Source organism: Myxocyprinus asiaticus, chromosome 3 (assembly GCF_019703515.2).
Source record: "Myxocyprinus asiaticus isolate MX2 ecotype Aquarium Trade chromosome 3, UBuf_Myxa_2, whole genome shotgun sequence".
Taxonomy (NCBI): domain Eukaryota; kingdom Metazoa; phylum Chordata; class Actinopteri; order Cypriniformes; family Catostomidae; genus Myxocyprinus; species Myxocyprinus asiaticus.
The window spans coordinates 32,730,371-32,757,260 of NC_059346.1; the positions used below are offsets into that span (position 1 = coordinate 32,730,371).

General features: G+C 40.9%; 1 protein-coding gene across 1 annotated transcript in view; it reads right to left on the reverse strand.

The window, feature by feature from the left end:
• LOC127427843 (WD repeat-containing protein 44-like) overlaps positions 1-26,082 on the reverse strand; it is a 27,967-nt gene extending 1,885 nt beyond the window's left edge. The window contains exons 1-18 of the mRNA XM_051675676.1: positions 25,278-26,082; positions 25,043-25,184; positions 18,165-18,198; positions 16,587-16,664; positions 15,714-16,332; positions 15,342-15,475; positions 15,146-15,238; positions 14,869-15,005; positions 13,804-13,887; positions 6,039-6,297; positions 5,793-5,931; positions 4,261-4,325; positions 3,952-4,068; positions 3,321-3,443; positions 3,043-3,234; positions 2,751-2,852; positions 2,414-2,529; positions 2,111-2,238 (exon numbers count right to left, since the gene is read on the reverse strand). Of these exons, the coding sequence (XP_051531636.1) occupies positions 2,111-2,238; positions 2,414-2,529; positions 2,751-2,852; positions 3,043-3,234; positions 3,321-3,443; positions 3,952-4,068; positions 4,261-4,325; positions 5,793-5,931; positions 6,039-6,297; positions 13,804-13,887; positions 14,869-15,005; positions 15,146-15,238; positions 15,342-15,475; positions 15,714-16,332; positions 16,587-16,664; positions 18,165-18,198; positions 25,043-25,119 (2,497 nt within the window). The 5' untranslated portion in view covers positions 25,120-25,184; positions 25,278-26,082. The remainder of the gene's footprint in view (positions 1-2,110; positions 2,239-2,413; positions 2,530-2,750; positions 2,853-3,042; positions 3,235-3,320; positions 3,444-3,951; positions 4,069-4,260; positions 4,326-5,792; positions 5,932-6,038; positions 6,298-13,803; positions 13,888-14,868; positions 15,006-15,145; positions 15,239-15,341; positions 15,476-15,713; positions 16,333-16,586; positions 16,665-18,164; positions 18,199-25,042; positions 25,185-25,277) is intronic.
• Between the last annotated feature and the right edge of the window lie 808 nt (positions 26,083-26,890).

Genomic DNA, 26,890 nt, shown 5'->3' on the forward strand with positions numbered 1-26,890 from the left:
CACACGATTGCTGAGACCAAGCTCAAGACAGACACCACAAAATTCTTTGGGGGCAACTGCTGGAGAAGGCGGGCATATTTGAATGTTTTGCGATGGGTCAGAGACGTTGAACCGGTTAACGTGTTAGATGTGTACTGGGTTAAAAGAACGGAGTGACTACTTGCACTCCAATAGTCTGATGGAAACACGTGAGTTTATGACAAACTGCACCCTCATGTGCCATTGTAGTAGCTAAGGGTGTGAAAACGCATTATCATGCTAACTATCCGGGTTTCGAATCCCATCTTTTGTCAATTTTTTTCCCATGTCTCCACTCTTAATATTTTCTATAATACTTTTTATAATAATAAATAAAAGTGATTCCTCACAGTGATTTGGTCACAGTGAAGGTCGGAGAGCTGAGAAAAGGGTTTGATCCAAATAAAATTAACCATGGTTTTACTGTAGTAATATTGTAGTAACCATGTTTTTTGAGGAAACCATAGTTTTGATGCAGTTAACCATGGTGTTACTTCAGTAATATGGTGTTAGTATAGTAACCATGTTTAATTTTGTGGTTACTATAATTTTACTACAAAATACGGTGATACTATGGTTACTGTAGTAAAACCATGGTTAGTTTATGCTAGGGAAAATTAGGGTTAGGGGTATGGGCTGGTGTATGTGGCTTTGGGACTCCAAATAAACAATAAAAATGCTGCAGTGATGCCCCTATACTGTATGATAGTATTTAAATGGGTGTAATAGTATCTGCCACTATTAGCACTTAGTGCAAATAGCCTCTGCCAATGTTTCATTTGTCTTGTTTACACTCTGAATTCATGGTGCTAATGCGCTAACATGCTATAAGTGGCCATAATACACACCGATTACACTCTTTACTTGTTATTTATGACAGCACTGATACTACTGCAAAGATTGGTGTATAAAAGTGTGTTAATGTGCAGAATGAAGGCAAAAGAATTATGATAAGAGGGGCATATATTACTTTGGGCAGATGTGTTCACTGCAGATGTCACATGAGTGAACGGGCACTTGAGTATTTGAGTAGATTTGATTCCTTTTGTAGACAAATAAAAAAAATAAAAAAAATGCATGGCATGGTCTTGGAAATTCTCTCTACGTGAACTATCATACAGATGTGGGTAAGTTTGCACCAGCTTGCTAATAACCGTTCACGCTGGTGTGTTCATGTTGACTGATCTTGACTGACTGGACAACGTAAACAAAGTAGCTGGAGCTTCTGGTCATACCTACTGATGATGTAGTCCAATGGCAGTAAGAAAGTGTTTAGCAGCCAATAAGAAGTTTTCTTAAAAGTTTGTATGAAACAAACTCAAAAACACCTTTTTGGCCAGATTTAGTTCTAAATGATGTCACACCCGTTTGTTTAGTATAAAGTATACCGGGGCCTTTACACAGACATCTGCGTAGCTGCACTCAATCTATGATCGGTTTCTGTATTCTGATCATACTAGGGGTGTAATGGTACATGTATTCGTCCCGAACCGTCACGGTACTGACGTCACGGTTCGGTGCATGCAGTCAGTCACAGGCGATCCACACTCCAATCCAGAAGGGGGCGCGTGCGGTAATGCAACGCTGTTTGCTAACCGCCACAACAGGAAAAAGATCAGAAGAAGAGACCATCTATGCACCAACCCAAAACAAGAATGGCTTCTCCTAATGCATAAGTTTTATTTTTCATTATTTTCTTTATTTTGTACTTTTATAACACAAGAGATGCTTTTCAGTTTTTTAGCCGATTGCGACCAAATACCTTTTGTTTTTTATCAGCCCTACAAAAAAAATATGACCTATGCAAGAGTGCATTCTGTTTACTGCTTAGTGCTTAATACACTAAAGGAGGCTGTACTGTACAAACTACCTCAGGGGGGACTAAATGCCGCTAGGTGGAACAAACTGTAATTTGCACTATTGTCTGTTCAAAATAAATGAAAAGAAACCTAGCATTTGGGATTTGTTGCTTTTTCCTGTTGTACCGAACTCGTATCGAACCATGACCCCAAAACCGAGGTACGTACCGAACCGTGACTTCTGTGTACCGTTACCCCCTTTGATCATACTATACACACACATCATATATTACCTTTGATCCCTTCCCAGAAGTCATTGCGGTCTCGCCGTACAGAAGTAAACTTGCTGAGGTCGTGGTATGTGCTCCAGATGTACACATACTTGTCCTCTGAGCCACTCACAATGAAAGAGTAGTCATGGCTACAAGAAAAATAAATTATGTGATAAAGGGCATTTAAAAATAAAAACATCACGTGGGCCGAGTTAAACACTTGTCTTGTCTATGCTAAGAGTATCACTACAATTTTTCAAAACTAAACATTTTTAGATCAGAGATGGACATAACTGGGCTGTATTTCAGGGATGCTCTTCTCACCTGAAGCTGGCTTTTATCTGACTGCTGCTGTTCACGTAGCCTTTATACTTCATAGAAAGAGACAAATCTCTCAGGTCATACAAGCGAATACGAGAGTCATTCGACGTCACCAAGATCTGGAGAGAAAAATGAGATTAGAACAATAAATAGATTTCAATCCGCTCTGTGAGCTCCAGTTTCATCACCTTGAGACAAATAATAAGTATATACAGTCGAGTACACAAGTAGAGTCTAACATCAGTTTTTGTTCTATTGTCGTCTGTTCTATTCCAGCCAACTGCTGATTCTCATTATCACCAAACATTTCCTGTTACATGAACCTACATTTGTGCCTTACCTTGTTCTCTCCTGGCAGCGGCTCGATACCAGTGATTTTGCGGCCAACACGATTCCTGCCTCTCGTGGAGCGAACATGGATTTGAGTGTGATACTTGAGACGCTGAGCAGAATGTAATAAAGAAGCGATTACAGATTAATGATCAACTTTGTGCATTTTCACATTTTGATTTATACATTGACACTGTATACGGTTCTCTCTATATGGAAATCTTTCTTCATGTTAAAAGAAAAGTAATTCTTATCCATTGATATAGGGATTTTGCCATCTAAAATCTCACAAGAACAAACACCTCTGTGTCATAAAAAATGCAGCGTCCATCGTAGGTGCCGATAACTGCGTATTTTCCATTCTGGCAGAAGTTCGCTGCTGTAATCAGACGCGTCTGTCCGTCTACCTCATTCCACAGTGCCACCTTTTTATCAGGAATATTCCATAACCGCAACTTTCCGTCCAAAGATCCGCTCAAAAAATACCTGTCATCCTGAAAGAAAGACACAACCATAAAAATACACAAACACAAACCTTTATGTACAAGTACACACATTGGTCACACACATGCACACTAACCCTGGGATGAAATGCGATGGCTGTAACAAAGTCGATATGTTGAAAACAGCAGAGACACTCTCTCCTGGAGATGTGCCACAGACGAACCGTCTTATCCATAGATGATGACAGGAGGAAGTAGTTCTGCTCAGACAAGAAAAAAAGTCCAATTACTATTCATTAAACTGAGAACTTCAAATGTTCTCCACACTAAAATTATTTTCCATCATACACTTCATGGACAAAAATATGAGCACACCCCCCTAATTAATGGTGTTGGCTCTTCCAGTAATATCAGTGATGACAAATCTTATTTTCGTGGCATACAATGGATATTCTAGAGATTTGTGTGCTTCCAACATTGTGGCAACAGTTTGGGGAGGGTCTTTTTCTGCTCCAGCATGATAATGCCCCTGTGCACAAATCAAGGTCCAAAAAGAAATGATTTACTGAGTCTGGAGTGAAAGAACTTGACTGGCCAGTACAAAGCCTAGACCTGAACCCTTGCTGAACACCTTTAGAATAAATTGGAAAATCGACTACAACCCTAAATTGGATCAAATCCCTGCATTAATGTTCAAAACATCTAGCGGAAAGCATTCCCAGAAGAGTGGAAACTGTTACAGCAGCAATGAAGGTTGTGAACTCTCACCTTCGACCAGGAAAGATCTAACAGGTCAGCAGTATGACCCTTATACTTGCAGAATGGAACCTGTCGGAATGGCACATTTCTGTCCTCAGTGTCTGTGTCTTCCACTGCCGCACCAAACTGAGCGGGAAGAAGCCAGATAGACAAAGGCAGGTATTTTATATACCTTAAAACTCATTTATCAGTATGATCTCCAAAATAAAGAGTAGAAAGACAACAAAACAATGAGGGTGTTTTCACTCTTGGTTCGATTGCTTGGACCAAACCAGAGTTTGTCCCAAACCCCCCACCCCAACCCAAAAAATGCCTTACCCCTCCCTCTGTATCTGATTTAGAGGAACACAGGCTCTCCTGAGAGGGTGATGGGGATACACGTCCTAAGAGAGAGAGAGAAACCAGAAAGATTCATTTAAATGGAAACAGTCCAATTTCAACCCACATATAAAGTTTAATTTAGTATGTATATGGAAATATTATATAAACTATTATTGTCACGATACAAGTAAAATTTCACAGTTCTCGATTGATACCAATTTCGATATCACAGCAAAAATATACTAATATGGTAATGTGCTATTGAACACATTCCTTTATCCTATTTAAAGTTCAATTTCAATGTAAATAATACAAGAAATGCATGTTTCCTTCAAGTGTTTCTCAATTAAGTATGCATTGCTTAAGTGTCCTTAAGTAGTGCCTTACTGAAATCCATTTTATTTTTTCCCAAATCCTTTTTCTTTTTCCAGAATTCCATGTTTTTAAGTTTAATTTAATTTCATCATCAAAATGGTGTCTAATCAAATTAATTCTTATAAATTTTAACAAGTGAAAATAGTTAAAATATATATATTTACTTTTAATAAGTATAAAATAAAATAATTACTTTTCAACACACCATTGCATTTTTTAAACAAACTTTAATTTAGTACAACAGCTTGATATATTTCTTAATTTGTATTATTTATTAATCATTATTTATTATTAATAATAATATTACTACAGATAATATTGCATATTGCAGATAATTATACAGTTGTAATATATTTCTGTTGCAATTTCTTAAATTTCAGGTGTCTTGCTTTTATTTTGAATCATGCTTTCATTTTGACGTGTGGTTTGACGGAAGCACCACTTCTATTTATAAACAGATCGCTGCATTGCCCCGTGTGATTGTTAAAGCACAAATGCTGTGACTGAATTATATACTGTAAATATCTACATGTGCTGCACACGTTTTAATTTGATTAATTGTGCATTTCAGTTTAAAAAAAAAAAAAGAGCACACGCTCAAATAAACATACTAGCATTTGAAAGCAGTCGTGTGTCATTCAGACAGCGTGTAGATATCGGATTGAGTCGGTGCTCCAAACTACCAGTACTGCAGAATTACTGGTATTGTGATATCTTTTTAATTTTTGTGCCAACTTAGTACCGAAGTACCAAGTACTTAGTATTTTGACAATACTAATATAACAAAGTTGTATCATTTTTTATTAGTTGATAAGAATTTTTTGTTTGTTTCCAAAGCTAAGACAGACTCATTACTTTCATATACCACTAAAAAGTGGAGCAATCAGACAAACAAATTGACTCTTAAAATTTTGTTTGTGCCTTTACTGACAGCTCTGCCACCTCACCTGCATACAAGCAGTTTCAATCTCAGTATCAATTCAATCTGAGCAGGCTGCAGAGAAGTAACCACTAGCTCAGACTGCAGGTATCAGATGTGTTATAAGTCAACTGTTTTAATTGATTTTCAGTTATAGTGTTTATTTCCTAGACAAAGATTAAGCTTAACCTCTGACTAAATTACACAGTCAGCAGTGATTTGTCATTTAAATTACCTTCTGTATTGTATTTTATTCTCATGTTGTTGAAATAGTCAAAAGCATTTTTTAGGACCCAGATCCGAACCACATTATCCTGCCCTGCTGTAGCGAGCAGTCTCCCACAATGAGAAAATTTCATTGTCCAGACGGCACCCTGAGAGAGAGACAGAGTCACTAAATAAACAATATAGAAAAATATCCCCAAATACTCCACATCAGGGGGGTTAAACGTCACATTTAGGTCACACACATTCTCCTCACATTGTGTTCTCCACTGAGGTCCTGCACAACTTTGATTTGGTCAAAGTCAAAGGGCCCTTTGAAGCTGTGAGCCGCTTTAAACTTGACCGGTCTGGTGTACGGCATCCCCTCATCATCACTGGACGATGGGTCGTCCTGGTCTGTGTGGAACACCTCATCCCGAACGCTCTTGACTTTATTTACAGCTTTCTCTCCATATTCCTCTGCCAAGTGCTTTGCCCTCTTCACAGATTTACCCAGAAACTTCTTAAACTGTGTACTAAATGAAGCAGGAAGGCAGGGTCACATTTAGATAAATATTAGGCCAGTCGATTCAACATGTTTATTTGGTACAATTAATTATATTTCAGGGAAAAACACAAATTCTTAAGTCTACCTCAAACTGATTAATTGCAAACTGATTTGCTCTGGACTGTGGGCCAATAATTGTTTTAGTTCCTTATAACAGAACATAAATCTAACAATATATTTAAAGACACTTTTTGTAATGTCAATTCAATGCTTTACTCATCTGCCACTATAATGTCTTTGAATTATCTTCATTTGAGGACTTTTTCAGCAAAATGTACTATACTGATTAATTTATTTAAATCACAGTTTAATCTCATATAATGCAATTAATTTGATCAAAGTGTAATAATTTCCTAGCCGTAAGAAAACTGTATGAAAATCATGTTTGTGGGCCCTAATGTTTTTACTTTGGATTATGACTAATTTTATAAATAATTTATAAATAAAAATATTTAATCAAATTAATTACATGATGTGCCAATTAATTAATTCAAATTAATTGCATATCAGTATTTACTGAGAAAGGCCCCCAAATAAATACAATTTAGCAGATAATATATAAAGTAATTATAAATATATAATAAATATGATAATTCAGAAAATTAAAATACATAACATAATATTCAAATATTGTGGCAGCAGACAAGTTAAGCATTTCTACAATACAAAAAGTGTCTTAAGTGAAAAGATTGCTTGTTTGTTTTTCCATATCATTGAAAATATCCCTATTATTTACCTTCTTCCTGAGCGCATAAGTGTTCCACGATTCGCCTGTTTACAATTTTCTGTCTCCAGTGTTTTCACCCGCATCGGCGTATATTCTTGTCAAAAACAATTGACTCTATTGTGCCGATACTTCACAGAATCGAGACGATTTTTTACAGTGCCTCACCCGAGTATGTAGTTGACATGAAGCGATGGTCCGAGGTAAGTTACGTTGATATCATTAACTACTTTGAGTTATGGCAGCCAACAACTGCAATAGTTGAGTGTGAAATTTATTTTTACTCCAAATAACACTTAAATGGTTGTTGTTCTCCATTTGAATCGCTTGTTTCGGTTAGTTTTACATTGCCTCGAGACCAGAAACAGAAACAGGCAATTAGAATCATCATGGTGCTGCCCAGTAGTTGCTCAGGAAAACTGTGGATTGGCCTACTTCCGACTGAGCTATTTTTAATTAGATGCACTGATGCGTCAGACAGACGCTTTGAAAATCACTTTGGTTGCATCGGGTTTCACTAGTTTTTAGCATGCGCTGTGTTTTTAGGAGAGTTTGTCAAGTTAAATGTCGTTTGAAAACATGGCTCGAGATCTCTGCATTCTGTTGTGCTAAGTCCAGCTGTCTTCCAGTGCAAAAGCGTGTTTGTGGAAGGCTGACTGCCCAAAACTGCCACATCAAGGTGGTACATCAAGCTTGAATTGGTCCGATAGTAGGAACATTCCTTATTAGGATATTTACGTTTGGATCGGGGGCATGATTGCATTAAGGCGCGGTCACATACTTTCGCACGGCGAAATTCCGCAGGCGAAGTTGGCGTATGTGGACACCAGCAAAAATATAATTGTCAAGCAGCCTCTTTTTAATGCTGCACTTTATACTCTGTGAGACTTAAAGGGTCATTAAACACTCATTCAGCTAAAGCCTGCCTCACAACCATTTTGAAAGATGCAACTCAACTGGGCATGGACAGCTGTGAGAACAAGGGCCTCTCCCTCCCCTAGTGCATGGGGCAGGGGAGTGAGCAATCTGTCATCTGTCAGTTGCCCATGCTGGCTCTCACTAAAAAGTATATCAAGTTGTAAGATTTTTATAGCTGGCAAAGTTGAAGTCCAACTAAATATGTTGAACGCTGCTGTCTGAAGGAAGACCACAACTGTCTGAATTAGTCACTCAGCATTATTTCACTACAGTTAACAGCATCAAAGAATCTCACAATTGCTCGTAACAGAATGCACAAATAAATTATACACTGTTCACAATACAGTACTCGTACTCTCTCCCTTCCGGTAGTTTGGACTGCCCTTATCTCTCTCTCCAACTCTCACTGCAACACAAAACAGCTGTTAGAGATAATTTCCCACAGTTGTCAATCCTCACCACTCTTCCTCTCCCGGCCTCGCTCTCCACAGATCATCACTCGACCACGCCACCTTCTCCACATTCCCCAATCGCCTGACTCAGGCTGGGGAGTCACTCCCCCACGTAACAGCCATCTGCACCCCCGGCCTGTGGACCACCTCGAACTTAAAAGGCTGGAGAGCCAGATACGAACAGGCGATTCACGTGTTGGCATCTTTCATGCGATGAAGCCACTGGTGCGGGGCTTAGTCCGAACAGAGGGGGAAAGCACGCCTCAACAGATAGTACCGGAGGGTGAGGACCGCCCACTTGATGGCCAAACACTCCTTCTCAATCATGCTGTACCTAGTCTCCCTCAGCGAGAGCTTTCGACTAATATACAGCACGAGGCGCTCTTCCCCCTCCAACATCTGGGACAGTACCGCTCCCAACCCCCTGTCCGACGTGTCTGTCTTGAAGATAAAAGGGAGAGAAAAGTCAGGAGAGTGCAATAACGGCCCGCCGCAAAGTGCAGCTTTCACCCGCGTGAATACCTGCTGACACGGCTCCATCCACTGGACCAGATCTGGTGCCCCCTTTTTTAGTAAGATCAGTCGGCGGGCTGGTGACGGTCGAATAATTAGGCACAAACCTGCGATAATAGCCAGCTAACCCCAGGAAGTGTCTCACCTCCTTTTTGGTCTTAGCTCTCTGCAATCACTGCGGTCTTATCTGGGGCCAAACCTGCCCCATGACCCAAGTAGAAGTCCAGATACCTTACTTCCATCTGCCCAATTGTGCACTTCTTTGGGTTTGCCATGAGTCCTGCCCATCTCAACAACCTCAGGACAGCCCTTAGATGCCGCAGGTGCCGCTGCCAATCATTTCTGTAAATAATGATGTCATTCTGTCATTCAGGCTCAAGCAGCGTGCGGTCTGAGGATTCTGTCCATGATCCGCCGAAACGTCGCCAGGGGCCCGAACAAACCGAACGGAAGGGTCACGAATTGGTGTAATCCGAACGGTGTGGAAAACGCAGTTTTTTCACGGGACATGGGAATTAAGGTGATCTGCCAGTATCCCTTCGTCAAATCCAGTGTCGAATTAAAAGCAAGCCGCGCCTAACCGATCGAGCAGTTCATCAATCCGAGGCATCGGGTACACATCAAATTTAGACACTGCATTGACTTTTCTATAATCCACACAGATCCGGACTGAGCCAATGTTCTTAGGAACCAGAATCACCGGCTGACCCAGTCACTGTGGGATTCTTCTATTACCCCAATATCTAGCATGGCCTTCAATTCTTCCCGTACCACTTCTTTGTAGTATTCGGGTAATCGGTAGGGACAACTGCGTACCACTACCCCTGGGGTGGTTTCGATATGGTGCTCTATGAGATTTATGCGACCGGGGAGAGGCGAGAACACGTCGGAGAACTCTCTTTGCAACCTGGCATCCTCTGTGACTTGGGACAGTGAAAGGTGGTCTCCACAAGTAACTGGGGTGACTTGATCGGTGGCTTTTAAGTTCACCTCCATCCCGAGCTCCTCCCTCTCTGGAACCACCATCGCCAAAGTCACGGGAATTGCCTCTCTCCATGGTTTCAGGAGGATGAGGTGGTAAATCCTCTATCCGTTTGTTTCACCTCATAATAGATTTCCCCAACTCGCTGTGTGACCTCAAAGGGCCCTTGCCACTTGCGAGTAATTTAGAGCTCAATGTAGGGAGCAATACAAGTACTTTATCTCCCGGTGTAAATTCCCGTGGTCGAGTGCCCCTATTATACAGCCAGGATTGACGTTCTTGAGCCTGGAGCAAATTATGCTGTATTAGTTGCCACAGTGTGTGCAGTTTTGTTCTCAGGTTAAGAACGTATTGAATTTCGTTTTTGCTATTTGAAGGCCCCTCCTCCCAATTTTCCCATAAGACGTCGAGCATGCCATGCGGCTGACGACCATACAGTAATTTGAATGGGGAAAACCCAGTGGAGGCTTGCGGGACTTCTCAAATTGCAAATAATAGGGGCTCGAGCCACTTGTTCCAATTCCGAGCATCATCGTGCACAAATTTACGAATCATGTTCTTTAGAGTTTGATTAAATCGTTCAACCAAGCTGTCTGTTTGGTGGTGGTAGACGCTGGTACGAATCGATTTAATCCCCAATAATTCATACAGTTCACGTAGGGTGCGTGACATAAACATAGTGCCCTGAACAGTGAGGATTTCTTTTGGAATCCCACTCGGGAGATAACTCTGAAGAGTGCCTCCGCATCACTTTGTGCTGAGATGTTGCGCAGAGGCACTGCTTCCGGATATCGTGTTGCGTAGTCCATCAGAACCAACACAAAGCGATGCCCGCGTGCTGTCCATTACAATGGCCCGACAAGGTCCATGCTAATTCTTTTGAAGGGGACCTTGATCAATGGAAGGGGGTGCAATGGCACTTTTGGGGTGGCTGCCGGATTCACCAGCTGACATTCATGGCATGCCGCACACCACCTGCGAACATCCCCACGAATGCCTGGCCAATTCAGACGGTTCAGTGGTTTTCCTGCCCTAAGTGACCCGCCATCGGATTATGATGAGCCGTCTGGAATAGTATTTCCCTACGGCTCTTCGGTACTAACAATTGGGTTGTATATTCCTTTGTCTGAGCATCCTGTGTCACTTGATACAACTGATTCTAAATAATAAAAAAATATGGGTATGAGAGTGCAATGTCCGGCTGGAGGCGTTGACCATCAATCACTTTCACCTGGTCGAAAGGCATGCCTAAGGGTTTCGTCTCACGTCTGGCACCACCTCCCCAGCCAGCGAATCGCAAACCACACACCGTGACACCTTGTTGCAGGACCCATCCACACATACTCCCCTCAATAAAGTTGTAAATGCCGGCTAATTCGTATCCAAAATTAGTGGATAAAATTAGTGTTCAGCCTTGACACTATGCTTCTGTCCCCGAAACTGACAGATGACCATCACTAAAGGGTAACTGAATATCCCGTGGACACACCTTACCTTCACCCGCCGGCTTGTACCCAAAGCCTCGGACTGAACCAAGCCTTGGTGAATGGAGGTTTGGTTACAACCTGAATCCACCAAGGCTTGGTATGTAACCCCCTTAATACTCACAGGTATCCGGTACGTTCCTGCTCAATTGGTGGTGGCCTGTGGCGCATCAGGGATCCGGACCAACGTCTCCACCTCCATGGCGGGGCATGAGTCCTGGAAGTGCCCAGGTTCTTCGCAGCTCCAGCAGACCGGCCCAGACTTCACGCCCACTCCTGCGGCAGCGTATTCACCAGCCTGTGGGGGAGAGCGGAGAGAGATGGGGAACCCGGCTTTGGGGTCATAATTCTCAGTTTCCAGGGAATAGGAACTTAACAAGGATGTAGGAGAGGGAAAGACAGAGAGAGAGAGACAGAAAAAGAGGGCTCGCCGGCCCCCGATATGCCGCCATATGGTCCTCAGCCAGCTGGACCACCTCATCCAGCGGCGGCAGTCAGTGGCACTGAACCCACTCCGCTGTTCCTTTCGGTAGCTGGGCAATGAATTGTTGCAGTATCACCAGATCGAGCACCTTCTCGGCATCACATTCTTCAGCCAGCAGCCACCTTTGGCAGGTGTCACGGAGCCGTTGGGCGAATGCGAACGGAGGGCCGTGGTCGCTAAGTGTCAGCGAGTGGAAATGTTGGCGATGCTGCTCTGAGCTGCAGATGACCTGTTGCAGGATGGCTTTCTTCAATTCTTCGTACACCAGGAGGTTGGACGCAGTTGTTGAGCCGCAAGTAAGGCTTATCTGGATAACAGCGGCAGTAGGCAGGCCTACTGGGTGCTCGGCCACTTCCATGCTCCCGCCGTCCGTTCGAACAGCTCGATGAAAGCCTCCGGGTCCCATCTTAGCGAGCATGATGTGAGGCATGGCCATAGGTGGGTCCGGGGTCACGGCTGAAGACCCATCCTGGTGAACCAAGCTCCGTAGCACCTGCCGGTCTTCCGCTTGAGCCTGGAAGAGTGCCTGGAACCGCTGCTCCTGTTCCACACGCAGCTAAAGCAGAGCCTGATGTTGGGTTTGGTGGATGCTGGTGAGGGTCTTGAAGAGTTCGGTGAAGGGTGAGGACTCCATGACGGCGTATCTTCCTCACAAATCCCGGGTTTTTGGCACCACTGTAACACTTCCCTGGTAGCACAGGAATGAGGAAGCGGGAGACATCGTAACAAAAACCGTGCACGGAGGATATTTGTTTTAGTTTCTCGCTTTTCAGCAATCTTTGCCATACAACATAAAAACACACACACAGGTCTGGGTCTCTCTCTCCCTTCCAGCTGTCTGGACTGCCAGCTCTTACTACAACACAAAACATCTGTTAGAGTTAATTTCCCACAGGTGTTAATCCTTACCGCTCTTCCTCTCCCAGCCTTGCTCTCCACAGAACGTCACTCGAACACACCCCCATCTCCACACTCGGTTAACACACTCACATTAAGGATGGATTAATAGATCGATCAATAGCGTTTGTATCTGGGACAATCAATGTAAACCACGTCTCTAATGAGCCCAGTCAGAGACAGTCCACCTCACCGCTTATCTTGAAACACGTTAATAAATGCGTGCTGCACGAACATTTAAAAGGTGTTGCCTTTGACTGAAAGCCTGTCCTGTCCTCTGTCAGCAGCGTGGGGGACTTGCGTCACAGTAGTACTATCAACTCTCTCAACTTATGTGCTTGAGAGTTTGAAGCGCTGGTCACGTGCATGGCAACGACACACTCGGTAAAGTCCACACCTTCTCATGAATAATACTGAGAACACCCGTGATGTAGAGATGCTGAAATTCAATGCGAAGCTAAACCCTGTGTGTTAAGTCTTGTGACATTGACTCTATGTTCATTTTAAACCAGGAAGACGAACATATCCAGAAAAATCCCTAAATGAACCATTTTCCTCTTGATATTAAAAATAATGAATGTTAACATTCTCTTCCCTTGTGTGCAAGACATATGTACCTGTTAACATCTCAAAAAATAATTTGTAGTGTTTCATGACCCTTTAAGTTAAAAAGAAACTCACCACTAAAATGATATCCTTGCCCATTGTGAATATTCAGTGCAGCTGTGTACGAAGCACCACCCACACAGAGGTCAATGCCAAACCAAGCAACTTTCCATTGGTTAACGCGGTGAAATTCGCCTGTCAATGTTCACCAAACTTGAACTCCGCAAGGGGAAATTCTTCGCTGGCGGAAGTTCATCGGGCGAAATTCACAATATTGTGGATTCCCATTGAGATGACTGTATTTCGCCAACGGAATTTCACTATGCAAAGGTATGCGGGACCACACTTTTAATCACACTAAATGAACTTGTTAAACCGACAATCCCTAGTTATAAATAATCTTCTCTCTCTTACGTTCTCTGTTTGAGTTTCCCTCCATCCGTGTCTGTAAGGGCAGGCTGGGACTTATCATCATCATCCGACTGTACTGCATCATTTCTGCCAAGGAAAGAGAAAGAGTGAGATCCCACCCAAAAGCGTCCAGAACTGATAGCTTTAAGACAGGAGTTTACTTTCAGCCCCTTTCTAAATTAGACTGTGTTTAATCCTGATGTTCAATGAGAAATTATCTACTAACCAATGTTTACCCACAATAACAGAAACTATAAGTATACTCAGTTCAGCATTATGAAGCACTTTTTGCAAAATGCCCCACTTGTGTTAGAGGGGTTTAGAATCAGAAAAGACAGGGAGAGGAGAAGAGGTGACATGCCTTCTCCCTTTAAAATAGGAAAAACAGTCAGTGGGTTTCATTCTGGCTGATACAACGAGGGCAGATGAGATGCAGAGAATTGGATTACTGATAGGACTCTATCCTGCTGCCTGAGGGCCTCACAGCTTTGGCAAAGCAGAGTGTCATATAAGGAAAATAATCCCTGATATCAAACATGAAATGTAACCTCAGCTCAAAAGATGTGGAATGCTGAAGAGTTCATACAACTCTGCAAAGTATTTTGGATTATGCAATACAGTAGAACTTCATGATGTTTTGAAAATGTGTCAAATTTTCAACATAGCTTAAACGGCTACGTTCACACCGTCAGGGTTTAGCATTGACATCCGTACTTTCTATCATATTCTGTTGCCTTTGAAATTGTCCTGTTCATAAACAGCTTTGAGGAGTGGCTCATATAAGGTCTTGCAATAGTCATGAATAACAATTAAAACAATAGCAACACTGACAGTGAAAGTAAGTATCAAAGATGTCAACTTCCATAACACTGGAAAGTCACAATTGTCGCAACTTTATTTTTAAAAAACCAGTCCAACTGAGTCACAGTCAAATCTCACTCAACAGCAAATGCTTTTAGTGGCTTTTTGTAGAGCGCAGCATTTGGGTCACAGACCACAAAACCGCTGATTCCACTGGAAGATATTAACTGGATCTAAAACCTATTGTGGGAAATGTAGTTCTCTTACGAGATATACTCCTTGGTTCTCCTCATGATGTGTAGTGTGAGTGGGTTGATTCCATTGGGTAGTTTCTCTTCTGCTTGGATCAATGGGATCTCCTCGCCAGTGTCTAGATTCTTGATCATCACACTCGCAAGAATCTCCTATATAACACACACATACACAGATTTCTGACTTTTTCAGATTATGAGTGCAATCTACAATCCACAGTTACACAGAAGAAGCATTATCTAGCAATGTTGAATTAAACTATCTGAAGTATGCACAGACAAGTAAACAATACCTCATCAGTAAGCTCTCTGCCTGAGTTAGACCTTGGTCTCTGGGGTCCAGGAGTCTCACTGCCACAAGGACTAGATGCTTGCTCGTCGTTTTCCTACTTGTACACAAAGGAACAAATACAACTGTATAATGTCAAATTTTTAATGTTTTCAATCTTCCATATACATTTTCTGATATGACTATATTTATCTTCTAACCTGTGCAGTTACCACTTTATTGCCACTAGTGGCACTAGCGAGGTCCAGTGAGTGCTGGAGTTCTTTAGTAGTGCATTGCACTGAGGCGCTTGGGCTGACCAATCCACACGGCTCATCTGCTGGCTCTACAGAGACTGACCAATCAGGGAGCACAACAAATGCCTTATTCAACAACTAGTTACTATTTCACAACATCAGAGTAACATCTGAATAATAACAAGCCATATATTTAACATGAATTGACAAAATAGAGATGTCCACAAACAAATACCAGATACCACAATAGTATTGACAAATATTACACCTATAAAATTAGCATTCTTACTTTTTAAAGCTGAGATACAATTGAATAGCTTGCCCCTGAAAACGTACCTTCTAGTCCTGCTGGTCGCATCACTTCCTGGGACTTTATACCAGGTGGGAAGTAGGGGCGTGTTGGCGGAGGCGGTCTAGGAGGTGGAGCCCCGCTGGGCAAGGGTGGTCTTGAGGGTGGTTGCTTCTTGGTACTAGCCACAATGTCAGGCTCCACTGTAAACTGTCTGGGAGGTTTGGAAGGGCCAGGGTCATCTGATTCAGCCATAGGAACTTGCTCTAAAATGTCAGCTGTTTTAGGTGTTTCAGCACAGGGAAGGGAGGCAGGTTGTGATAGCTGACCCAAAGCACTTGTAATATCAGGAGGTGTCACAGCTTGGTCCTGGCCTGCTTGGGCGATATCAGCCACATCTGGTGCTCTTTCCTGAATGTCTTGCAACTTCACTTCCTGTGGTCTTACATCAGGCAGCTGCTCAGTGCGGCCAGCTTCATGTGGTTTCAGATCAGTATCCTCTGGAGGTATTGTGGCGACCTCACGAACCGGACTTTCTTCATCCCTGTGGTCTTCTGCTATTAGGCTCTTCTCCTTTCCAGATGAGGCTCCAGATTTCTTTTCTTCTCTCAACAACTCATCATTGACTTCACTCTTCTGACTCTCTTCTATAATACTGTCAATAATCTAGAAAGAGGGAGAGTCAATATGGTGTTATGGCACATGCAGAATGCAAGATAACAGGGTAAACTTCTGTTTAATCAAATCAAAATTATGTGGGGATGTAAGTTATTTACTTTACTGGCTACAGTTCTAGTAGTTCCTATATTATCAATAATGTATCTTGACCATTGCTACAAAGGTCTCAAGGTCCACCAATTACTGACCAAAAGAGTCTGGCATCAAGCCAACATGAAAAGAGAGATCATGGGTACACCCACTTGAAGGGAATCATCATGATGGGGTTCTGACTGAACAAATCCGGCAGCGTCTTCCTGTGCCACATTCTCTGCAAGACCCTACAGCCAATCAAAAGCAACACATGAAAAACCTTCCATTCAACAAATACACACCCCTCATGTCATATCTTTACAGACTTATGCATACTCTAATGTATTTTTCCATTTTAAATCATTGTAATAATTTTTTTAAATAACAGACTGTGGCCACGTCCACACCAATATGATTTCAGTTGAAAACGCATTAATTTCATTAACGTTAGGAAACTGAAAACAAACTAGTGTGGATGTGGCCTGAGGAAAGAAGCATTCTGGAGTTTTTGATTCATGACTTTACAAGCAAAATTAAGTTGTAGAATTTTCTAAAAGTACTGTAAAATGTCTTCAAAAGCAATTTGGTTTGGTTTGTTCATTGGTTAGGATCAATTTTACTTAAATGCTTAAACAGAGCTTGTCCAAAGCCTCAGACTTTGGTGTCAACCTCAGATCGTCTTTCCACCCAGCAATCATGTGACTTAAGCATTAATGAAAAGAAAGGTTACACCATCATGGGCAAATGTTTGGGACAAGCTAAATTCTTCTGATTGTGCTTTGATTACATTTCCACTAATCCTATGTTTAAGTTTAGGTTTAATATATATTTCTTCTACTCTATAAGCCCTAGTTTAAGAGTGCTATGCCTTAAGTGCGGCAATATGCGCATGCACAAAGTCAGTGGCCGTGGCCATGATGTTTTGATATTTTTATGCAAGCATGCGCTAAGTCTAGGCGCAAGTAAATTGGCGAAATTATGCACGCAAAGCGCTAATGGGCTGGGTCAAGTGCAATTTAATCCGGAGGTTCTTCTCCGGTTATTGCGCCGTCAGCGTCCTATTATATAATGCATACCCTGCTCTGTTTGATGCCTGTGCTGCTCCAGACCACAATGTACGTGTTGTTCTCTATCAGCTTCTCTGTGCCTGTAGGGTCTCGTCCTGCTTGCCCGTGTCTCACCTACTTGAAATAAGCTTTGCTTCTCTTCCATTGTTCATTGTTTTGCAATGTATATTTGCTATAAGTTTCTCTGTTTAATGTTTTATGTTTATTTCTGTACAGCGTCCTTGAGCTTTGGAAAACCACTATGGGCCTACAAAATAAACATATTATCATTCTAATTAATCATAATGATCTACACACACCAATCATTCCTAGTATCAAGAGTAATCAATTGGTGTTTGCTGGAACTGAATTTAGACTTTGCGCCGAGAATAGATGTACAAACGTCTTAGCATAATAACCTATTATTCAGGAAAATAGCAAATTGCGCTTTGTGCCATTTCATTAACATACAATACACCCATAGTTCGCGCATAAACCAATAGATAGCGCAAATACTCCCACCCATGCCCACTTGAGCTGGCACTAAACTTGCGCTTAGAAATAGCACTCATGAAAATTGGATAAAACGTAGTGCACGGTCGTTGTGCGTAACGTTGCGCAAAGCACAATCACAAAAATAGAGCCCTAAGAGTTGAGGCTGTCCTAGTTTGTCTCCTGTTAGTGACAACAGGAAACTCTTACCTCAGGCTGAGGAAGTTCGAACTTTGCAGGTGACCTAGAGGGAATAAAAATAAATAAATTAATGGATAGTGGATTAACGTGGATTCAATGTCAATTTTATTTATAGAGCACAATTTAAAAACAATACATCACATAAGTACAACATGCAACAAGATTAATTAAGAACATAGCTCACCAAGGCTAGACTTCATATATTCATAACACTCATATCATGAGTCACACTGAGCTCCATTTTCCCATTTATGCTCACATACATTCATAAAGATGCAAAACCTATGTGAAATTTGAGTTTTCATTCCCTTCAGCTAGTGTAAAGCATGCTCTAGACTAATTAGTAAATGCCAATAAGGTTGTGTTTGTACAAAAAGACAGTCAGTGGGTGAGTGCTCCTCCCAGCACTGAGTTTGCATAAAGAGGTCTGTGCCTAAAGGTAGATAGTGTGGCCTGCCTGACGCAGCATTCATGAACAGACAAGCCCTTCCATTTAATTCATAACACTCTCTAACCAGCAACTCTAAATTAGCTTTCACTGAGACCCTCACGTTTGCCAACAGCAACCAAACACAAACTTCCAAATCAACCTTCAGCCATCACTGCAGACATACACTCCTCCAATACCAAAACATTCCTCTGCACTATCAAAAGTGCTCTCACACACACCTTTGACTTCTGACATCCTGTGATAGGGTGGACTTGATCTGCAGTAGATAAAGAGATTCATTCTCCACACAAGAGAGCAATTGTTTTCAGAGCCTTCGCAATCTCCAAATCTTAAATCACTGTTGAATCTGAGTCATTGGGTTTTTGAGTCATCCGAGTGCTCTTTCCTGAAAATATCTGTCATGTCTGTGACTCAAACACTGACAGTTAAACTATCATTAGTCTAAATGATTTAAAAAGTCTTTGGTAAAAAGACTCATTTTGTCACTTCATAAAATAGCATGGAAAATGGTATATTTAAGCAATAAGGTTCGAGAGGCAGTCCTATATTGAGAATCACGACGTGCCTACAACGCACTTCAGCTGTGACAATATTTATACTATGGCACAGCCTCAAGTACCTTATTGCTTTTATAAAACGGTTACCACATAATAAACACAAATGTCTATTAACATTCTATTTATTTTTTAGGTAAAATCATTAACTGCCAAACTTCCGTTAGAAGACCGTAAACAGAATGTTGCTATACTACAAAAATAACGACCAGCTTTTGGTGCTGCGCAGTGATACAAATGGTAGAACAGTGATTTGATCTTAAACAATTCCATATTAATTTTGATTAGGGTTCATGAAACATTTAAAAACAATTCCGCATATAAGAGAGTTTGGTTGAAGTATCATCACAAAACAGCCACATATCTCAATCCTACGTGTCACAGCAAGTTTGAGTCTGTCTCAAAACCAGACTGCACCGATAGCCACGGGAAATAGGGGTGCTGGGGGTGCTGCAGCACCCCCTGTTAAGTGCGGTCAAAAACATACTGAATGCTTTAAAGAATTAATGACTATTAATACTATTTGAAAACCGTCCTATTCTGTGTTAATCTTGTTAACGAAAGTAATGGCAAAAATGTTAAGGGGTATTTTTATTTTATCAACAGTAACGAGGATCACAAGAAAAAGAAGATTATTTTGGTAATTAAATGATTTTAATTCAAACTTACTCTTTACGAAAATGTGAGCTGAAAAAATAATACTGCAAGACATTTACAGTGCACTAACAGTGTTTTCAAGAAGAAGAATCAAGAAATAATGTATTCAAATAATCTAGGCATAGTGTTGGGAATTTCCTCGCTTGCGAGTTGAGTTGTTCACCGATGTTGTGCCCGTAAATGTATCTGTTTTAACGGGTTAATTACCTATCTCACTCGCATAGGCTATGAGAGATCAATCAGCTATATCTACAACTAAAAAGTAATATTACAACTTACATCTGCACATGCAATGAAGCAAATAGTCAAGTAAACTTGAACGAAGATCCGTGCAGAATGCGTTGTGAATGATGTTGTCGTAAATATGTGATGCTTTGCAACTGTCTAAAACACAGAATTGAGTTACAGTCCCTAAAAGGATTAACAACATCCAAAGTTCTAAAAAGATAATACTCATACTAGCTAATACTTTAATATAAATAATCTTTATGTGCTATTATTTCAGGAGCTAAGGTTTTCACAAGGACAGTTTTCATAGCCAATTATATATATTTTTATATATACATACACTATATTGCCAAAAGTATTCGCTCACCCATCCAAATAATTGAATTCAGGTGTTCCAATCACTTCCATGGCCACAGGTGTATAAAATGAAGCACCTAGGCATGCAGACTGCTTCTACAAACATTTGTGAAAGAATGGGCCGCTCTCAGGAGCTCAGTGAATTCCAGCGTGGTACTGTGATAGGATGCCACCTGTGCAACAAGTCCAATCGTGAAATTTCCTCGCTACTAAATATTCCACAGTCAACTGTCAGTGGTATTATAACAAAGTGGAAGCGATTGGGAATGACAGCAACTCAGCCACGAAGTGGTAGGCCACGTAAAATGACAGAGCGGGGTCAGCGGATGCTGAGGCGCATAGTGCGCAGAGGTCGCCAACTTTCTGCAGAGTCAATCGCTACAGACCTCCAAAGTTCATGTGGCCTTCAGATTAGCTCAAGAACAGTGTGTAGAGAGCTTCATGGAATGGGTTTCCATGGCTGAGCAGCTGCATCCAAGCCATACATCACCAAGTGCAATGCAAAGCGTCGGATGCAGTGGTGTAAAGCACGCCGCCACTGGACTCTAGAGCAGTGGAGATGCATTCTCTGGAGTGACGAATTACGCTTCTCCATCTGGCAATCTGATGGACGAGTCTGGGTTTGGCAGTTGCCAGGAGAACGGTACTTGTCTGACTGCATTGTGCCAACTGTGAAGTTTGGTAGAGGGGGGATTATGTGTGGGGTTGTTTTTCAGGAGCTGGGCTTGGCCCCTTAGTTCTAGTGAAAGGAACTCTGAATGCTTCAGCATACCAAGAGATTTTGGACAATTCCATGCTCCCAACTTTGTGGGAACAGTTTGGGAATGGCCCCTTCCTGTTCCAACATGACTGCGCACCAGTGCACAAAGCAAGGTTCATAAAGACATGGATGAGTGAGTTTGGTGTGGAAGAACTTGACTGGCCTGCACAGAGTCCTGACCTCAACCCGATAGAGCACCTTTGGGATGAATTAGAGCGAAGACTGCGAGCCAGGCCTTCTCGTCCAACATCAGTGTCTGACCTCACAAATGTGCTTCTGGAAGAATGGTCATAAATTCCCGTAAACACACTCCTAAACCTTGTGGAAAGCCTTCCCAGAAGAGTTGAAGCTGTTATAGCTGCAAAGGGTGGGCCGACGTCATATTAAAACCTATGGATTAAGAATGGGATGTCACTTAAGTTCATATGCGTCTAAAGGCAGATGAGCGAATACTTTTGGCAATATAGTGTATATCTTAAATATATTAGGTTTTTTCCTGCATAGAGAATTACGAGGCAGCTGCCTCCGTCTCATTTCATGCCTCCGACTGTCGACGAAACTCAGGCAGGTAGTCACATGCACAGATAGACCCCAAGTGGTGCTCAAGCACCCGTCATCTTTCAATAGATAAGTGCCCTTTTTGCAAGTCATTTCTTATTTTTTAATTTATATTTTAGATATTTAAATTTGGCCCTTGGCATCAATTCTCAATTAAACGTGCGCCCGACATCTGCATTTAAGTTGTACTTCTGCAAGACCACATGAGACCCTGCCCCTCCCCCTCTTTGACATTCTTTGTCACAGCCTCCACACAACATCGAAGTCTTCCTGACCAGCCTTCATTTGTGACAACCAGGTAAGGATAATGTTTGCCCTAAACTTCGACATTGTTTGCCACTGCTGTGAAATTAAACCACTATAAAAAGAAATCACCACAGAGCCAGCAGCCCTCCATTAAGCTTAACAACAAGCAAGCTAATCAGATGTTGGCTCAAAATAGCATCGTGCAGGGTCGGAAATGCCCCCAAAATTCAATATTTGAATTGCTCCTGTTTGAGTTGTTTTTTTATATTGATAACATAACATAGTCAATCCTCTGTGGTCACCGGAGGATTGACTATCATCACCTGACTTTTTCCCCGATAACAGCAGAAAGTAAAACTCCGCCATTTCTGGTCAAACAGATAAGAGTAAGACATCATTCGAAACTATAAATCGTTTACATTTATTTGTGTACACTCACAATAACAGCAAAACGTTTTGTAAAATAAAGAAATCATACAGGATGCGCTTTCTGCCGTCTCGGTCTCCGTGAACTTCTGTCTGGAGTGCGTCACGAAAATGAACCGAAACTCAGCGTATACTTGCCTCGCAGACATGAGAAATATGTCTATAGAAAGCTTGAATTGTCTACTTTTAAATAGGGCTGCCCCCGACCAAAGATTTTCCTAGTCGACTAGTAGGAGTTAATTTAAGCCATTAGTCAACTAGTCGCATGTTTATGATTTAATTTATTTATTTGAATATATTTTTGGGGGGCATCAGAAAATGGTTTGAGTTCCAGGGTTGAGAAACAATGTTATAAGTAACATTTCTAACACTGTTCTACATTACAGAGAAATACTAAACCGTAATGAGCCTTTAAAATATACATTTTACAAACGCACGCACAAAGCGAGCCGCAGCGACACCGGCAAAAGCGGTAATGATCCTGAATGTGTCGGAAAAACCAGCAAGGAGACTGTCTGAACATTTTGTTAATTTATAGAGAGAAATGCACATTAGGGTTGTGCTGACAGACGATGATCTTGGGGATCGCCAATAGCTGATGCCTTTGACGAAGGCAAGACGATATTTGGCTCGTTTTCCCATGAATTAAATTATTATTATTATTAGTAGTAGTAGTAGTAGTCTATTATTATTATTATCAAATTAATATTACAAATAATTTGCCTGTAGACACACAGACACGTGCTTGAAGAAACACTTTATTATATTATTAAGAACAGATGACAGAAAAGCCGTCTATGCGCATGTATGACACGCTGTTTGTACAGAGGCGTGCAGTCTCGTGGAACACGCACATGTAAAAGGTTCTCACTCTTTCATTGTTTCTGGCTTCTGATTTTTTTGGTTTTTTTTTTTGCAAGAACAGCATCTTCTATGAGTGCTGCAAATGACCTCAGACATCTCAGCTCAGGAGGTGTTCTGAGTTCAGTTCACTTTATTTCCACAGAGCAGTTCATTGTGACCACAACTCTGCATCTGTGATTAAAACATAAAATAATACAAAAACACGTTCACCTCGAACCATGGTTTATATTTCACTGATTATTATCATCATTATAATTATTATGTTTACATTTATAATTGTTTTTATGTCTTCATTTGTGTAAGTAATTTTCCACCTGCATGTTTAGACGGATTCTTGCCTGATGGTAAATGGAAAGGTGTGTATATATATATATATATATATATATTATTCTTTTATCACTTCATTATTTTAATTGCTTTTTCATTTCGTTTGGAGTGCAATTTAAAATTCAGAAATGTATTTGATTTAAGTTTTTAGATATAGCGTATATATATATATATATATATATATATATATATATATATATATATATATATCTCGTGAAGGAGGGAACAAAACTAATTTATTCACACCCATTATGTATTTTCCCAGACAATGAAATACCCAACCGGTAGAGAATGCACAGATGAAGCAGGTTCTTTGCCAGAGAGATGCTGACAACTGTTGTAAAACCATCTTTCAAAAAGTTGGACACACATTTTAATTGCACTTTTTTTTTTTCCAGTTTCACTTGAATAAATTAAAAATAAAGTTCTAAGTTTGAAATCAAGGTGCTAAATGAGGGAATGGAATACAGGTGAGGATGATGAGGAGCAGAGGGAAGTGAACTATGGGACATGTATTCCAGGGGAGAAATTCAAAATAAGAGTCCTTGAAGAACATGAGGGAGACAGACTGTGACACAAGGTAGCCTTTTTTTTTTTTTATCAAAAGTCCAAAAAAACTCTCCAAACAAGTGATCTGAGGGTTTTTCTGAACCTAAGAACTACTTACATTTGTAAATGCCTCAATAAACCTGAAACATAATTACATAGAATAAGTAACAAATAATAAGATCCAGCACTGTTTCAGTTGTGCGCATGGTAAATCAAGACCTGTCAATCTAAGCAATCAATCCAATCCAAGCTGTAAAACAGTGGCCGATTGGTCTCTACACATCATCCCTTCCCACATACCTGAGATCAGAGATGATCTTATTATTGGTTTAAGAGGTTAATCAAGTTTGCTGTTTGTTAACTATAAATGAACACATTAGCTGTTATGTTTTATTTAATTAATTTAATGTTGAACATGTTAGCTTTTTTAATCAAATATGCTGAAAGTTGATAATTGTCATTTTCTTCAATCATCTAATTATTAGAACACCTAAAATAGGTTGCTTGTAAGTGTTTGCTTCAGCCACTGGAAGGCATGGTACAAGTGTATGTGTGCACATGATCAGGATGGTACCACCTCTGCCTCATTTTGAGCCAGGAAAAACCCTGTATATATATTATGATCATGACCGCACATACACTCAGCTGACTCGAAACGCGCATATGATGACCCACAAAATGCAGTCTAGGTAGGAAGCTCCACAGGTTTTGACACACAGCCTTGAATGCTTGTGTAAATCATATGATTTTATATATCCACATAATAAACTAAACATGCCTGTACAGAATAGGGATGCTGTTGACAGCTTTGACAGGTGCTGCTTCATTTCCCAATTTGTTGTATATGCACATCACACTGGCGTAATACGGAGAATAATATGCATCTTTTTATGTCGCATGTGAGACTCACGTATGATATGTAGGAGTGAAGTTGACATCCTCTGCTGCATCATAAAACTCCTCTGTGTCGCTGGTGTCTGACGCCATTGAGCCCGAGCTACATGCAGAGGCCGCCGCCGCTAGTGTTTCAGCAAGAGGAAAACTCCTACCACCTTTAAATCAAGAGGCGAGAAAAGATATGTCAACGGAATTTACACCTGAAGGGTGTCTAAGGCATGAGTGCTGGGAGAGGCCGCTCCGCTCACCTGAATATGCACGATAACGCAGCCAGACACACGGTCTAGATTACAAGATCTCTCAGACGGCGGAGTTAATATTTCTTTTATAGCAATATCTGTTGGTTTCGTTCCGTCTGATCAACGCGTAATGCAATGTGAAGGTCCACCCGAAGTTGTCCATGCGGACTGACAGGGATCATGGCACATGGAGAAGATCTCCTACCGGGATTTATGATCGAAAACAAACCGAAAGGAGGAAGAGAAACGGCGACAGGTCTTCTCGCGCCCATCGAAATCTCGTAGGAAATTCTCGCGTTGTTTAACTATAGGACAGGTTGTTGGTGCGATGACTGAAAGGGGGAAAATGTGTGATTTATTTCTCCGACAGTTATATTTTCTGTATAGCCTATTTTATATGAAAATTCATGCCCATCTCTATTTTATTTTACTTTTTTTTTTATTTTCTTTTTTGTGTGCCTTGTCACTTTCTTTTACTTTCCCCTAGGGGAAGCTTCATTTCCTAAATTACCTTATTTTCTACACCTTTTGGCTTCTTTGTCTCTTTGGCAATATTGTAGCTAAATTCTAAAATAAATGCTAAAATAGATGATGAATGGATAGATAGATAGATAGATCTTATAACTGAACCTGAAACCTTTCTCTTTATAGATGCTACCACTAGACCACCGTTAAATCAGTAAGACTGTTTTTGTTGTTCTTTCTTTCATCCACTGAAGTGTGTATAGGATTGAGTCAGTAGGCATCATTCTCCATAATGTACAAATAAAATTAAGCAAACAGAATAGAGAGTTAATAAGACAAAATTACAAGGACAAGTCAGCTCGATCAGATGGAATATTTTAGAACTCAGGAAATGAGACATTATGGTATATGGTCAGAAATGTATTGAAATGTTTAAGCTTTGTATATGTGTAAATAAACATTATTATATTATATACTGTACATTTCAAAAGTTTTTACCTTACATTTGAAAGTAGTTAAAGGAATATTCTGGGTTCAATACAAGTTAAGTTCAATCGACAGCATTTTGACTTGTCTGTCCTTTTCTATAAAAAAAGCAAAAATTGAAGTTACAGTGAGACACTTAAAATGGAAGTGAATGGGGCAAATTTTTGGAGATTTTTACCCTTAAATGCATACCTCAGGTCTTTAGTGACCCAGGACCTCATTCCACCCCCTGTACCTCATCCATTTTTTGGAGCTGTGCACACACCTCTTTAGTATTCCTCAGTCTATATCCTATACATAGTGTAACACACACACACACACACACACACACACACACACAAAAGTATAATAGTTTTAGTACCAAAAATGTATAGGGTCATTAGAGAGAGAAAGAGAGAGAAAACGACACTCCTAAATTTTTTGGATCCTTCGATGTTGGCTCCTCCTATCACTGTTCACCCACTAATAGGGAAAATGAGGCTGCGGTTCCTCTCGTACTGAGCAGGATTACTATTGCAACAACACATCATCAGTAGGGTAAAACTAACCTGTCTCATGATGGTCTAATCCCAGCTCACGTTCCCCATTAGTGGGTGAACAATCCAGCGCTTGGTGTTTTTTTTTTTTTTTTAATTTTTTTTTTAATTATATTTGTATGATTATTTAATTTA